At 55.1% G+C, this 14,794-nt stretch overlaps 6 protein-coding genes across 6 annotated transcripts; 2 read left to right on the top strand and 4 right to left on the bottom strand.

Annotated features, from left to right (window-relative positions):
* Positions 1 to 372: 372 nt before the first annotated feature.
* On the top strand, positions 373 to 570 carry CORC01_13991 (uncharacterized protein; the record flags this gene model as incomplete). The annotated part of the gene is made up of 1 exon (XM_022625605.1): positions 373 to 570. The coding sequence occupies one exon, from the start codon at positions 373 to 375 to the stop codon at positions 568 to 570; it is 198 nt and encodes a 65-aa protein (XP_022467885.1).
* Positions 571 to 694: 124 nt separating this feature from the next.
* CORC01_13990 (RNA recognition domain-containing protein) lies at positions 695 to 1,629 on the top strand (the record flags this gene model as incomplete). Its single annotated transcript, XM_022625604.1, has 2 exons — positions 695 to 774; positions 873 to 1,629. The coding sequence occupies 2 exons, from the start codon at positions 695 to 697 to the stop codon at positions 1,627 to 1,629; spliced, it is 837 nt and encodes a 278-aa protein (XP_022467884.1).
* Positions 1,630 to 2,283: 654 nt separating this feature from the next.
* On the bottom strand, positions 2,284 to 2,557 carry CORC01_13989 (uncharacterized protein; the record flags this gene model as incomplete). The annotated part of the gene is made up of 2 exons (XM_022625603.1): positions 2,284 to 2,352; positions 2,429 to 2,557. 2 exons carry the CDS (start codon positions 2,555 to 2,557, stop codon positions 2,284 to 2,286), a joined length of 198 nt encoding a protein of 65 aa, XP_022467883.1.
* A 2,502-nt stretch (positions 2,558 to 5,059) lies between these two features.
* CORC01_13988 (LEA domain-containing protein) lies at positions 5,060 to 9,137 on the bottom strand (the record flags this gene model as incomplete). The annotated part of the gene is made up of 3 exons (XM_022625602.1): positions 5,060 to 5,359; positions 5,422 to 9,014; positions 9,065 to 9,137. 3 exons carry the CDS (start codon positions 9,135 to 9,137, stop codon positions 5,060 to 5,062), a joined length of 3,966 nt encoding a protein of 1,321 aa, XP_022467882.1.
* A 1,026-nt stretch (positions 9,138 to 10,163) lies between these two features.
* On the bottom strand, positions 10,164 to 12,372 carry CORC01_13987 (uncharacterized protein; the record flags this gene model as incomplete). Its single annotated transcript, XM_022625601.1, has 4 exons — positions 10,164 to 11,405; positions 11,520 to 11,701; positions 12,126 to 12,235; positions 12,308 to 12,372. 4 exons carry the CDS (start codon positions 12,370 to 12,372, stop codon positions 10,164 to 10,166), a joined length of 1,599 nt encoding a protein of 532 aa, XP_022467881.1.
* A 2,059-nt stretch (positions 12,373 to 14,431) lies between these two features.
* On the bottom strand, positions 14,432 to 14,794 carry CORC01_13986 (uncharacterized protein; the record flags this gene model as incomplete). The annotated part of the gene is made up of 1 exon (XM_022625600.1): positions 14,432 to 14,794. One exon carries the CDS (start codon positions 14,792 to 14,794, stop codon positions 14,432 to 14,434), a length of 363 nt encoding a protein of 120 aa, XP_022467880.1.

The raw sequence follows: 14,794 nt of genomic DNA, 5'->3' as shown, positions 1-14,794 counted from the left end.
AAATGAGTGGGAAAGATACGTGGCTGAGGTCTGGCGCTGTTACTGGGGCTACCTTCTTTCTAGCTCGCACACAGCCACAGCCACACCCATGCCTGGCATAAGCTCCTCAAATCTACAGGCGATGACGTTTGGACCTCGCCCCCTCGTGCCCCACTTTCCCCTCTGGCGGAAGCTGGCACTGGGCCCATGCTGGCCCCTGCTCCTTGCTTGCCGCCCTCGTTCTTTCCTCGATGCCCATGCAGACAGGGCAGCTACCTACCACCAGGTGGTCCCTCTCCCAACAGGGACCCTGCTCTGCTGTGGTGCCCAGCATCGTCACCAGCAGCTGGAGGCCGCCACCTTCTACCCCCAGGCCCGGCACGCCTGGGCTGGATGGTCTTTCGTCGCCTGCCTTGGCTAAAAGGTAAACCGCGTTCCCATGACTCTTCGTCTGATCGTCTCACTGACCTCCAACATTCCCATGCCGGCACGTCCCTTTTCTACATAAAACCCATCATCGACGCGATTCGGACCAACACCCTCTTCTGCTCGGCTCATTTTCTGCTTTTCCCAGATACCCATCCAACGTGACAGACGACGTACATAACCGCCCTTGATACCCCATCCAGTCTCCAGTTACCCCTCACAACACTCCCTCCTACAACAACTTTTCCACACATTTCTCAATAACGTCAAATCACCAACAACCGCCATCATGTCGAACACCACCGTCCACGTCAAGAACATTGCTTCGGCGACCGAGGACAAGGAGATTAAGGACTTCTTCAGCTTCTGGTAAGTTATCCCGGTCCCCTTCGAGGCACCCTCTAGCCTGATACTCCCCTGTACACCGCAACTCCCCCTGGCTTGGAGCTTTGGCTGACAATTGGCAGCGGCAAGATCACCAACATCGAGGTCACTCCCGCAGGCGAGACCAAGGATGCCGCCGTCACTTTCGAGAAGGAGACTGCCGCCAAGACGGCCCTTCTTCTGAACAACACCCAGCTCGGTACCTCCCACATCACCGTCACCAGCGCCGGCGGCGACCCTACCGATGACGCCGCCCACCACAAGGAGAATGCCAACCGCGACTCGGACGATATCACACAAGAAGAGAAGCCTCGCTCTCGTATCTTCGCCGAGTACCTCGCCCAGGGATACGTGGTCGGTGACGCCGCCCTCCAGCGCGCCATCGAGCTCGACAGTCAGCACGGCGTCTCCAACCGCTTCCTGAGCACCCTTCAAGGTCTTGACTCCAAGTACCACGCAACCGATCGCGCCAAGGCCACGGACCAGTCCTACGGCATCTCTGCCAAGGCCCAGGGTCTCTTTGGCGGCCTGAGCTCGTACTTTGAGAAGGCCACTAGCACACCCACCGGCAAGAAGATTGTCGGTTTCTACGAGACCGGCTCCCGACAGGTGCAGGACATTCACACCGAGGCCCGTCGTCTGGCCGACCTCAAGAAGGAGGAGCACGGCGGCAGCGCCTACAAGGCCTCCGGTCTCGAGAGATTCTTGGGCAAGGAGAAGACTGCTCCCCCTGCCACTGGTGAGACCATCGGCACCCAGTCTCCTACCCAGCCCGACACCACGACGGCTGTTCCTCTGTCCAAGCCGTCAGCTGCGACCGACGAGAAGACTCCTTTGTAAAAGAGTGACGAAAACTGGTTCGCAAAAGGATCTGAGGGCAGGCGTTGGCTGGGTTTATTAGGCACAAACGTTTCATGATTGCGACGCGCGTGGTTTTCCTTGGCACTTAGGTAGTTACGAATTTCAATGCAAATCATGGCATCGAACATTTTTTCTCTCATACTTGTCCCGACATTCTGATGTGACGGTTTATCCCGTTCTGTCCACGAATTTTTTCTGCCTAAACCGACGCTGAATCCTGGCTTTGTCTCCTGTCCGAAAATATTCCATATCCTGGTGATGCATATTTTAGCCGAAGGGGAAGCCAATGTCTAGGTAGGTCACAGTACTGGCAACGCGTGACTTGCTTGTGATTGGTAGGAATGTGAAAAAGTCCCTCACCTCAATCAATTCAAGTGGTATCATTTCGCACCAGTAGACGTCATGGATACTGTAGATTTTGAGGAAGATCTAATAATCACAACACTGGTAGATAGTCCCACTCACATTAGGCGATATGATTTTTGGGGTGACTTTTGAATGCTTCTATTTGGCATTCTCAATGTCTAAAATACAGCTTCACAATCGTGATGTGTGTGTGTGCCTCATGCTTCATGTCCCAACAACGCCTTTATGAATGATATCCGTACCCCATCTCATGATTCATATACTGATCTACTGCGTCTTGGAGAACTTCTCCTTGAGAGCATCGTCGAGAGGTCCCTTGGGGTTGGACTCTAGCTTCTGCAATGGGAAAAATTTGGTTAGATTGACTTGATTGGGATCAATGACATAGTCGATGAGAAGGTGCTTGACATACATCGAGAGACTCCTTGTTGGCTTGCTCCTTGTTGGCGGCGTCGTCGGTTCCCTTGCCGGAGGCGGGGGGGTCCTGCTGCTGGGCGCCGGACTGGCGCTCAGGGGGAGGAGATTGGCGTCCTTCGGGCATTTTGGAATGCGTGTTTGTATGTAAGTCGGGGTTGAAGGTATTTTTTGGGAGCTGTTGAGTTTGCAGAATGGACGGGTAGTTGCTGTTGGTGGCGAGGCTTGGTAGTTTTGGAAAGGGAACTTATGTTCGGGATAGGAGAGACATGGCATTATATATGAAGGTCAAGGTAAGCTCACACCTCGCATCAGGACGGAGCTACTACTCCTTGAGGTACCTCACTGGCTACATCACGTTTACACATTCACTCGAGGAAAGAGGGGGCAGAGACTGGCCAGTCTTGGAACAGAGGGGGGTAGGTGGCTCTTGCGTCAACGGAGGGGCGTTGCACGGAAGCTGAGTGAGGCGCTTGTATGATCTCTCTGTGTTGGAGGAATTGAAAAGGTCAGAGGGGGGGCGCGCTCTTGAGTGGTGGGAAATGGTCAGAGAGGGGGTGATTTGCGGCTGTTTGCTGATTGCGGCGGTTGACATCAGTCTGTGTGGTTGATGCCGTCATGCGGCATGCTTGTGGTGGTGGTTGATGAAGGTGACGGGAAAGGGTGCGCAGAGCTCCAAGGGGCGGCGGCTTTGACGTCACTTCCGAGTGGTCACTACCTGCCTTTGCCTTACCTTAGATATTATTGAGGATGGGAACCTCGATAAATCCAATGACTGCTTGATCGATACCTTACCTTAGGTAAGCGCTGCATGGCTAATCGATAAACGCTATCTTATCGTAATCTGGGTCCGGGCAAAGACCGGAAATATCGCCGAGTAATTACGGCCAAAATCAAACCACGGAGCTGCAAGGGGGGAAAGACAGCGGAAGGTCCGCTGAAGAATGTCGCTAGAGAATAGCCGACCGGAGCGGACGCCTTCCGGCGCTGGGCTAGGGACCTAAAGGGGTGCGTCGCGGTAGCTCGCATCGCGAATCACGCCAGTCATCACAGTGGACTGGAAATGTTCTGATTACCCGTTGTGTCCCCGTTCTGTGCAACAAACCGCCAAGAAGGGATTGTCCTACCATACCTTCTTACCTTGGGTAGGTAGTCGTACCCGTACTTTCGAATTCCAGGTCGTAGTCCTCCAAATCAATCCCCAGAAACACATGGTGGAATCATCCATACACCACTTGGATAACCATGCATGGGGATCCATGGTGTTCGACTGAGACACTGGAACAAGGTGCCGATACGGATAGGTCGATACCGATTTGTAGCGGTAGAGTGTTGTCGGTTCAACTTGAGCGGCACAGCCCAGGCCCAAAACACCATTTGAGGATGTTCATGGTGTGGACCGCGCCAATTGATTAAACGTCCGCCATCCCCAACGCTCCCGCATATCCAGATGAAGACGGAGAGAATTGCTGCCATGGCTGTCCTGAGGGTGCCGTGGTAGTAATGGAAACCCTGCCCTCCAAGGGGCTCAAAGCGAGGATTTCAGCAGTTAAAAACAGGCTCCGACACAATATTGGGGGAGCATTGGAGGCTTCGGGGACCCTGTTTTTGTGTTAAGGACAAGGGAATCAATAGTAGGAAAAGTCTAAATCGCGGGAGACACCACCCGAACGGGCAAAACAGGCAGGGCGTCAAGGCCGGCAGCTGTCTTTTCGGAATTTGGAAAGTTGGGATATTGAAAATGGGACTATTGGTGGTTTTCTGAAGCTTAGGAAGCAAGAAAGTGGTGTCATGTCTCAGCGCCTTCACCTTAACTTACCGCGGCCGATATTGGGGCCATGGCGGATCGGCTGCGATGTTTCAACAAACGGGGGGGTGCTACGGGACCCAAGGGATGACAGGACGGGAAGCCACATGGACACACAACACACGGATGGGGCAGACGGATAAGGAGACGAGCGAGAAAGAAAGCGATCTGACAAGTTTGGCCATCACCACCACAAGTTCCGCAAACGGGAAGGCGCCCTTTTTTGCCTTGTCAGAATGGGAAAGGAACGGTGTCTCGCGGCAGGTGCTAAGGCTGGAAGAGGGAAGCAAAGGTGCAAAGGGAAGAAAGGGCGGATTGGGATCAACAACCATGGTGGTCCCTGCCTGCGCTTCCTCCGGAAAGGTCGCACCTGCCCACCTCCTACACGACCTCTGTTTTTGTTGGCGGTGCCGGACAGAGGAAGGAGTCGTACAGGTGCGACCCTACTGGGAAAAACTCTACCTTCTTTTAACCTCACTTCCTCGCGATTGTGTTTCTCCTCACTACACACCCAACGCCATGTCGAATTCAAAGATCCAACTTGGACCATCCCGACGAGCTGTCACGATGCCACATGCCAATGGTTACAAGCTTAGACGTAGAGTAACTGAGAAGGCCGTACAAATTGGTCGCTCGAACTATTCAACACCATTACTACTCTTACAGGACCAAACCCAATCCAACCCGTACACATTTTTGCCGAAACCACCGAACCCGTAGAAATGACAATCCAGAGAAATGACACATTCATAAACCATCGTCAAAAAGTATCCGACAAATCCACTGCGCGAGACCAACAACTCATGCAATCATTAGAACCTCTTATTTCTTCTTACCACCACCAAGAGCCTTTGTCAAGCTGCCGAGGCCAAGGCCATCGAGCAGACGGTTGAGACCCAAGGTACCGAGCAGGCCATCAACAATCCTGCCAAGCCCTAGGCCGTTGAGAAGACGACCGACCAAGTTGAGGACACCAGTCAGCAGAAGACCGACAGCAGCCAGAATCTGGAACAAAGGCTCAGTGAGAAGTCCCCAGAGAGGGTTAAGCTCAGCCTTGGCCTTGGGCAGATCCTCAAGCTTGCGCTTGGCACCCTCGACAGTTTCCGTGATAGTACCAGTCAACTGCCATCAAAGTTAACATGCATTCATAATCATGGGGGTCATCATCTCGGAGTCAAACTCACCTCCTTTAGGACCTCGGCGAGGTGATGCTCCTCGGGAGTAGCCTCACGAGTCTGGGACTTGGCCTTGGCGTTCTGCTGGATGCGTCCGTCAGGGTCCAAAGCGCGGACACTGCCATTTAGCTCAGTCAAGAGCTTGCCACCCTCCTCAATGAGAGGCTTGACGTCCTTCACCAGCTGCTCCTCGTCACGCTCTTCCTTTGGCTGGCGCTCAGCAGCCTCAATCTTCTGCGTGATCAACTTGCAGATGGGACGGAGACGATCCAGGCCCTGCTCGATCAAGGCTCCGAGATTCTTGGCCAGCTTACGATCGGCCTCGGCCTCGATGCGAGCCTGCTTCTCCTCCTCTGTCTCTTCTGGCGCCTCCTCCTCCTCGACAATATCCTCAACAAGAGTTACGTGTCCAACAACACGGTCCTTTGAGTCGACAACGTCGCTGTCGCTGTTGACCTCCTTGCCGGCGCAAATAGTTATCTCGCCAGTAGTGAGTCTGCCGATGATGTTTCCATCCTCGTCACAGACCTCGCCGTTCTTGTTGACCTTGCGACCCTCCATCGGTCCCTTCTTCTGAGGAAGATCAGCGATGGCGGTCACGTGGCCAACAACACGGTCCTTGGAGTCAACAACGTCGTTATCCTCGTTGACCTTCTTGCCAGCGCAGATGCTGAGCTCACCGCTGGTGAGCTTGCCAAGGGTCTCGCCGTTATCGCTGACAACCAAACCCTCCTTGTTGACAACTTTACCTTCCATAGGACCCTTAGGCTCAGGAATGTCCTCGAGAAGCTCGACGTGACCAACCACTCGTCCCTTGGAATCGACAACGTCATTGTCCTCGTTGACGGGCTTTCCAGCACAGGCCTTGATCTCGCCAGAGGTGAGCTTGCCGATCACATCACCATCCTCGTCGACGATCTCGCCACTGCGGTTGACCTTGCGACCCTCCATAGGGCCTTTCTGTCTCTCAGGGGCAGCTTCAGGCTCCCAGCGCTCGGCCTTGCCGAGCAAGTTGCCGTTGCGGTCGAGAATATCACCATCTTCATCAATTGGGCGACCGAAGAGGACCTTGGCATCACCCTGGACAAGACGACCGACGATGTCTCCAGCGGGGGTAACAATGGTACCGTCCTTGGCCACGGTGCAGCCAGGAAGCTCAGCGAAAATACCTTCCTTGGCCCCTTCGCGGTCACTCTCTGCGACAAGCTCAGCTCGGCCGATAATGTCACCGGACTCGCTGCGGACGTTACCGTCCTTGTCGCACATGCGACCGATGAGGCGCTTGATGTCACCCTCGATGATGCGACCATAGATAGTACCATCTTTGTCGACGACATTGCCGGCCTTATTGACGCGCTTGCCAGCGAGGGCAGAGTTGTCGACAGCCGCCTCTGGTTCAGGCTCAGGCTCAGATTCGGGTTCCCAGCGCTCAGCCTTGCCAATGGCATTGCCGCTCCTGTCGAGGATATCACCATCGTCATCAACCTTCTTGCCCTTAAGCTTCTTCGGGTCACCTTCGATGACACGGCCTACGATGTCACCCTCAAAGAGGACGTGGCCGTTGGACTCAACAGTAGCGCCAGGGAAGTCTTCAAAGGGCGCAGGCTCACTGAGCTCCTCACGCTCAGTCTCAGGAATGGGCTCTGCCTTGCCGATGACCTTGCCGCCGTCGTTCCAGATCTCACCAAGCTCGTTGGCCTTTCGGCCAACCAGATGCTTGAGAATGCCGGAGACGATGCGACCCACAGCCTCACCCTTGTCGTTGACGAGGTTGCCGGCCTTGTTGACCTTGGCACCCCTAAGGATGGAGAAATCGATGGTATCCTTGAGGAGCTCTTCCGCAACCTCGGACTTAAGCTCAGCCTTGCCAATGATGCTGCCACGCTCATTTACAACGTTGCCTTCGGCATCAATGGTCATACCAACAAGGTCCTCAGGGTTGCCCTCGGCGATGCGGCCGATGGAGGCATTGTCGAAGATGACTTTACCCTCGTCGTCAATCTCGGCGCCAGGAAACTTCTCGAAAGGCTGGAGAAGCTTGTCGCCAGACACCGTGACGGTCCTTTGGTCTGCGGGGATGGCAGAGCGGATCGTGCTGAGGACGCTCTTAATATCGTCCTTGATGGTGGACTTGGGAGCAGACTCAGACGCAGCGGTAACGTCAATGTCGGGGATGTCGCCAGTCTTTGCAGTGGCGGTCTCGGCGGCATCCTCGATACCCTCCACACCCGAGTCGTCTCCCTCCTCAACACCCTCAACACCCTCAGTCAACCCCTCAGTCTTGGGGAACTCGCCAGTCTGAGCGTCCTCGGGAACTTCGAATTGCTCCTCAGGGTTCTGCTGGTTAGCCCAGTCCTCAGTCGCGTCAGATTCGCGGGGAGTCTCGGCGCCAGACTTGGCGTCCTCGACCTGGGAAGCCAGATCCGAGGGCAACTTGGAAACCAAGTCGGTGGGGAGCTTCGATTGAGCATCGAGGGGAATCTGTGAGACGGGAATGTCGGCAGTCTGGACATCTTCCGGAAGCTCACTCTTCAAACCATCGGGGATCTGTGAGACGGGAATATCGAGAGTGGCGATGTCATCGGGAACGCGGGACTGGGCGTCAGTCTTGGCAGTGCCAACCTTCTCAGTCGCGTCATCCTTGACAGTCTCGTCGATCTCTGTCGCCTCCTCGATAGGTTCGGCATCCACCTCTTGCAAGTCATCCTTGCCGTCGACTGTTGATTGCTCTGTGAGATCTGTCTTGGCGCCTTGGGAATCTTCAGTCTCTGTTTGGGTGTTCTCTCCGCCGGTGGTGAGCTTACCATCGAGGTCGTGTTGCGACTTTTCGACATCCTGAAGATCGATTGGGGCAACCTCTGAGGTCGTCTCGTTGTCTTCGAAGAGGTTTTGCTTCGCGTTTTCGGTCAAGGAGGCCTTATCGTCTGCCTCCTCCTTCTGCTCAGCAAGCAGCTGGGTGAGCTTCTCGTCCTTGTCGGTGACGGACTGATCGCGGTTCAAGGGCTCAGTGCCACCAAGAACGCCACCAAGAGGGCCGCCGCTTTGACTCTGACCCAAAACACCTCCAAGGAGGCCCCCGAGGGCATTGTCTGATGATGTGCCCTTTTCGGACTGACCACCCAGAGCTCCAGTGACGTTGCCCAAGGTGTTTCCGAGTAATCCACCTTGAGAGCCCTTCTCATCTTGACGACCACCTAGGACGCCGCCGAGCACACCTCCCTGGCCTTCACCCAGACCGATGCCCTTGGTCAAGTCGCCGACAAGCGGTAATGTGCGGTTGATGGTCTGAACAGTGCCGTCGACAGTATCGACAATGCCCTTGACGCCCTTGGTAGCGCCCATGATGCTGAAGCCGCCGCCCTCCTTGGAGTCGCCGCCTTCCGTCAGCTCGCCGAGAGGAAGAGCTTTGCCGATGACACCGCCGTCCTTGCCGATGATATCGCCTGTCGCGGTGACGACGTTGCCGACAAGTTCTCCGGCTTCGCCTTCCGTGACCTTGCCAACAGTCTTGCCGGTCTCGTCTACCACCTCACCGGTTTTGCCAATAACACCAGCGACGAGGTTGTCGCCATGGTCTTGGATATCTTGCTCGACCGAGTATGCTACGAGGAATCAGTTGTCAAATCATCATGATCCGCGTAAGTGAACTCACTTGACTTCTGCTCCTCGCCCTTTCCCCAACCACCTGGCATGCTGCTGCCTGACTTGGATGCAGCTCCGACCATGTTGTTTGTGTTCTTGTTGTACTTTTGTTGTTGATCTTGCTCTTGTTGTGATAAAAGTTTTTGTACTCAGCGCTGACAGGGTATCTTAGAAAATGTAGCTGTTCATGAGATGATTGCATTGAATTGGGAGAGGAAAGTCAAAACATAATACCAAAGACCTGCCGGTCAGACGTCTTATACCTCAAATTCTCTGGCGCAAATCAAGTTTCCAGCTGAACTTCGGCCCCTAACCTTACGTCAAGGGGAGCTCAAGCTCGAGGAGCTTCCCTCGTCCTTAGAAGCTCTAGCCCCTGCTCGCGCCACAGGGTGACTTCATGGGGGAGGGATGGTCAGGTTGCCAGTCGCCCATCATGACGCAAAGCCACACTCGTCCGAGCCCTTGGACGGCTGGATCCCAGCTATCATGACGCAACTCGTTTTTGGAAGGGGAGATGCGACTTGGGGTATGGTGTGACAGCCAGCCAGTCTGGGGAATTACCATTGGCTTCCTGATCGATCGACGGCCACCTTTCTTGGAGACGCTCAGTTGGTGTGGCTAGTGTTTCCCGGGGGTCTCCCTGCTCTGCATCATTCATTCGTCAGTTCCTCCACAGTTAACCCCCCGGGCACCTCCAGCAACTTTCTTTTCTAAAATGTGGTTGCGAAGTTCATGAAGGCTGGACTCGCATGCACGACGGACGTCATGACGCTGTTCGAAACACAAAAAATCAACTTCCATTCGCCACGTCCTGCAAGTTCCCAAATCACAACCCGCGTCTATGCGCCCGCAAGCATCCGAAGGTCTTGCCCCGTGTTCAATTTTTCAGCCTCACTCAACGGGTCAGTAACGGGGTCTTTGAGCCACGAGCTTGTGCAAACGGTTCGTTGCAAAGTTCTGTATGGATGGAACTACAATTCAAATCCTAGCCTATGTCCATCTCACTACCGTCTGAACGCCGCCGCATGCTAGCATCTACCGTTGGTTCCAGAACTCCCAAAGATCGACTTCCATGGAAAAAAAAACCCCCCGCAAATCCCGTTACATGCTCATCTGGTTCCTATATGGATATTGGGATTCCCACCACCGTGAAATACAGTCGGGATCTTGATGATAAGCTGAATGCCATCATTGGTCGACTTAACGTCCATGAATATCTCGGACGGACTGGGAGTTGTAGCTGATGGCTTGGACTGCCGATGGGCAGTACATTGGGGGCAGCTTGTGTGCGTGTCGGGCATATAACCAGGTCGAGGACTACTGGAATCGCCAGAGCTACTCGTTTGGCCCGTCTGTTGGACAGACTTGGCTAAGGGCGCGCCGTCGAAGTGGCCGACGACATTATTATTCTTGTCGAGGATATTGCCCATATGGTCCACCTTCAGTCCGTCGCCCATGCCTTCAATAGGTTTGGGGGACGGAGGTGTTGGTGGAATGGTATCGTTCTCCGCTACGTAACCGACCACCTCACCGTCTTCGCTGAAGATCTCGCCCGTTACTGAGACTGGCCGTCCGATCATGGACGGCAGGTCACCCTCAACGCGTCCAAGCACCTGGCCGTTCCAGTCCAGAATGTTCCCAAACTCATCGACATACTTGCCATCCAGACCTTGCGCAAGTTCGGCAAGGTTTGGCGGCAGCCTGAGGTCTGAAGACAGAGGCGTGACCTTGGGGATAGCGATGGGAGCATTTTTCTCCTGAGGCTTCGGTGTGTCTTGCGACGATGATTTGGCATCTTGCGCGCCCTCGTCTGTGCCAGTATCTGTGGTCTCGGTTGCCGGCGGCGTTGATACCTCGGGTCCCGTTTGGTTTTGTGTTGACGATGTCCTCATCGGGATGGGTATCTCCCGCGAGCCCTGCAAGTGAACAGGCCTGCCCTGCTGCGGCTGTGGGGTGCTCCTGTAGCTACTCTGTCGAGGAGGATGTTGCGGAGGAGTGGTTTCATGGAAAGGCGCCGGCGAGGAAGCTGCCCGCGACTGAGAGTTCAGACGAGGCAGAGGCGGGCGTGAGAAAGTGCCTTTGGGGGCCTCTTCCATTCCAGCCTCCCCCTCCTCGACCTCGACAACCTCATACTCATCATGCCGGGAAGTATGATCAGGATCTCCGGCTCTAGCCACAGGATGTGGCTCGATAGGGTGCATAGTGTGCGACGAGGGTTCCGGGCGCGCAGGTACGGGACTCTGCATAGATTGCTGTGCAGGCGGCTTCGAGGCAGGGCTGTCGGCTTCGTCGCTGAGAGTTTGGGGTGGAGTCTGCTGAGCAGGAGGGGACGCCGTCATCATTGGATGGCTCTGTGGGAGGAGAATGTTCTGCGTCAGCTAGGCCTTGACTGTCAAAGAGAGGGGAAGGGGAGGGAAGCGAGGCCACCGCCAGCTGTGTGATGGAATGGAGAGCTGGCAACCCACCTCAGGATCGGCCTGCTTCAGAGAGTCTGGGCGGCGGTTGAGAGAGTAAGGAGAGATGGTATTCGGGTGTTTCTGTCGAGTGCCTGAGTACGTTACGTTTCTCTCGGTGCACCCCTTGGCCGACACACGCGGGCAGAGGTTTTCTGGTTGCTCGCGCGGCGCGGGGAGCGGTTCTGCAAGGCCTGCAATGCAGAAGGGGGTTGGCCGAGTCGTTGTGACGTCAGGTCGACGACGAGCGATACCAAGAGTGGGTTGTGTCTGCCGAGACTGACAACTGGGGCAGCTCTTGGGTTCCAGAACAGGCGAACGGGGCGACGGTTCACGTTGACTCCTTGTCAGGCTTGTTGTGCAAGGATGGGGGGTCAAGGGCTCCTCGAACCGAGATCTGTCGACTCCACAGTGTCTCCAGATACACGCAAATGTCTCCACCAGGTACTTCGGAAACAGCATGCAAAGGAGCACGAGAGGGAGGGATCGTAGGCGGGTGGTGAAGATGGCAGAATGGGAACTAGGCAAGGCTCCGAAGATGGTGCCGGAACAGCGCTGACATTGGAAGCAAAAGGTCCGACAAGTCTGGAAAAGCCTGTTTTCCATTGAAACACAAACGACTGTGCGAACGGCCGTGGTGCTGAGTGATTAGGCTGGCGCCTGAGCTACTGTACAGACGGAACGCACGGCTAGCCGTCAACTGTTGCTGAAGAGTACGGAGCGCGAGCCTGGACACACGTGCATCGACGCTATTCCAGCCCGGGGGCCCTCACTTGACCCAGAGGAAGCTTCGAGCTTACCGACCACACCGACCACAGACTCTGGAGAAGGTCCTAGACATCGACCTGGACAAGACAATCAGCATTCAGATGTGGCTCATGAGTGATCCAGGGGGAGGCATCAGCTTCATCAGAAGTTCGGGTTGGTCCTCATGCCCGAACAGCTTCAGCAGACCCTCAGAGACGTCTCGAGTTTGCCAAAGGATGGGGCCGCGTGCCGTCAACGCCACAACCGACAAGACCTGACGAAGGATGATCTCGATGGTAGCCAGAAGGGGCAATGAGATGCAAATAGGCGAAGAAGAAAAAAGTCGACGAAAGTCCAGACCGTTGGAAATGAGACGGAGGGAGCACGATCGGCGCGATACGTTTGTCGGCAGGTGGCTCGATGATTGAGACTGGTGAAGATCGCTTGACTGACGTTTTCAAAGCGACCAGGACGACGTTGGACGTGAGTGGCTGATGCTCCCACCCGATGCGCCGGGATGCGACGCAAGAATTTCCCCTTCAGCCACGGCTACCCTGCACGTCTAGCGTTTTGCACGATTGAGAGCCCCCCGCCACACAGAGTCGAGACGGTACTGTGGATGCCGTTTACCGGGCCTCCCGTCTCTTGAGGTGGCATTGGGATTGAGAGGAGTGGTGGGGAGAGGGGAGCAAGGGGGCCGTTCCACCGTTACATCTGGCGGCGGGCGGGCACCAAAGGACGACTCACTCGCACACCAACTCAATCCTGGGCCGAGTTACATCGCATCATGTGGCGGCTTCGCTGCGTCGACATTGGACGGATAGGGAAGCCGAAGCCGCTCTGTGGCTTGACCATTGACATCGACCGGCCAAACTCATAGGGATTTTGTTCCTTTTTCCTTCTCTCCATGTCTCGGTGAGCACTTGACGACGCGAAATGAAGTCAGGATCCCAGCATGATCCCGTCAGGACGTCCAAGTCCTTGAATGTGTTGTCTCTGGGCAGAAGACACTAACGCTAGTTAGGCCCAGGAGAAACGACGCATGGAAAGCAAGGCACAGCGAGCATTGTCTGCAGTAGTCTCAGGCGCCGTCGATTTCCAATTGCGTATCCAGCCACTCTTCCAGCCGACGCTCCCACGTCTCCGTAATGCCTCCCGAAGACACTAGCCTCTGGAAGGAATGGGCAACCACTGTTGACTGTGATTGTTGGGTGGGTGGGGGAAGAGCACCCCTCCCGCCACCGTCGCATTGGAGATTTGCCCCGTCACCAAGATCAACGGCGCCGAACGGAAGCATGAAACAGACGAAGGCTAATGGAAATTGGCACTACGAACGGTTACTGGCCACCGTCTCCGCCCCTTGGCGTGCTTGACGGCGGATGTCACAACACATGGTTCTGCCTGATTTTCGACGCTACTCCACACGAGCTTGGCACTTAGCGGGTGGCTGAGAGCATTGATGGTGTGCTGAAACCAACGACACGCGCTACGTCAGTCAACCGAGTTGATTCGCGGTCGTGTCGGGGCTTGGGATCATTGGCATTTCCAGACCTCGCAGCCGTGTGAGCATTGTATGTTGCAAGGATGTCACCAAAGACTGCCACATTAGGGCATGTGATTGATTCTTGTCAGGTATCGTTTGTTCAGGAGAAAAAAAAATTGCTTAGAATGCTTTGGCTAACGTCGAACAAGATACCCATAAAACTTCCCGAAACAGCGTCCGTATCTCATGTCGATGATGCACAAATCTTTCATAATACACGCGGCAGATGGATCCCAGTAACCCATCCGTCCACCAACTCCTCAAACCCTTGCCGGTCTTACCGTTTCTTTTTACGGTTAGGCGGTTAAAACGGGTGACAAAAAAAAACCCGCACATTCCAACACACTGGATCGAAAAGCATTTCGCCCACTGTCAAACCCAAGACTCCGTGAAGTAAAGCAATTCGACGATTTGCTTGTCGTTTTAAGATTGGTCCCTGTGGAAAACGTCTCTCAGTTCCTGATTAAAAGACGAGGTAAAGCCCATTAGCCCATCTTGAACTTGGCTACAAGCTACTAACTAGCCCGTGCTTGCCTGCGAGTAAGAAGCGAGGACGGAATGGAGCTCTAACTAGCGCAGACAAGAGGGCCGTAGCTGGTGGGGGAGAGGTAGAAACAGAGAGAGCAAGTGGTACTTACAAGAGAGCCAGCTCAAGATCACCGTGGATGCGTGCCTTCAGCGTGATTTCAATGTCGAGGTTGAGATCGAGGCGCAACCGAAGCGTATCGCTCTTGTCGCCTCCACCTCCACCTTGCTGTTGCAGCGCACCGCCAGCAACGTTGCCTAGTGTGTTCTGTACACCGTTGGCTACGTTGCCGACATCACCGACACCACCAATCTGGTCGAGGGGGCCGCTTTGCTGTTGCTGGCGTCTTTGCATCTGTCTGCGCTGCGGACGCTGACGGCGCTGGGGCTTCTGCTGCTGCTCGCTGGGTGCTTCCGAGGTCTCGTCTTCGGAGGCGTACTTGGTGTTATTCTTCTCGCGGGGGGAGGCCAT

This window comes from Colletotrichum orchidophilum (assembly GCF_001831195.1).
Source record: "Colletotrichum orchidophilum strain IMI 309357 chromosome Unknown Scaffold_228.1, whole genome shotgun sequence".
Lineage (NCBI taxonomy): Eukaryota > Fungi > Ascomycota > Sordariomycetes > Glomerellales > Glomerellaceae > Colletotrichum > Colletotrichum orchidophilum.
This window is presented reverse-complemented; position numbering and strand designations above follow the sequence as displayed.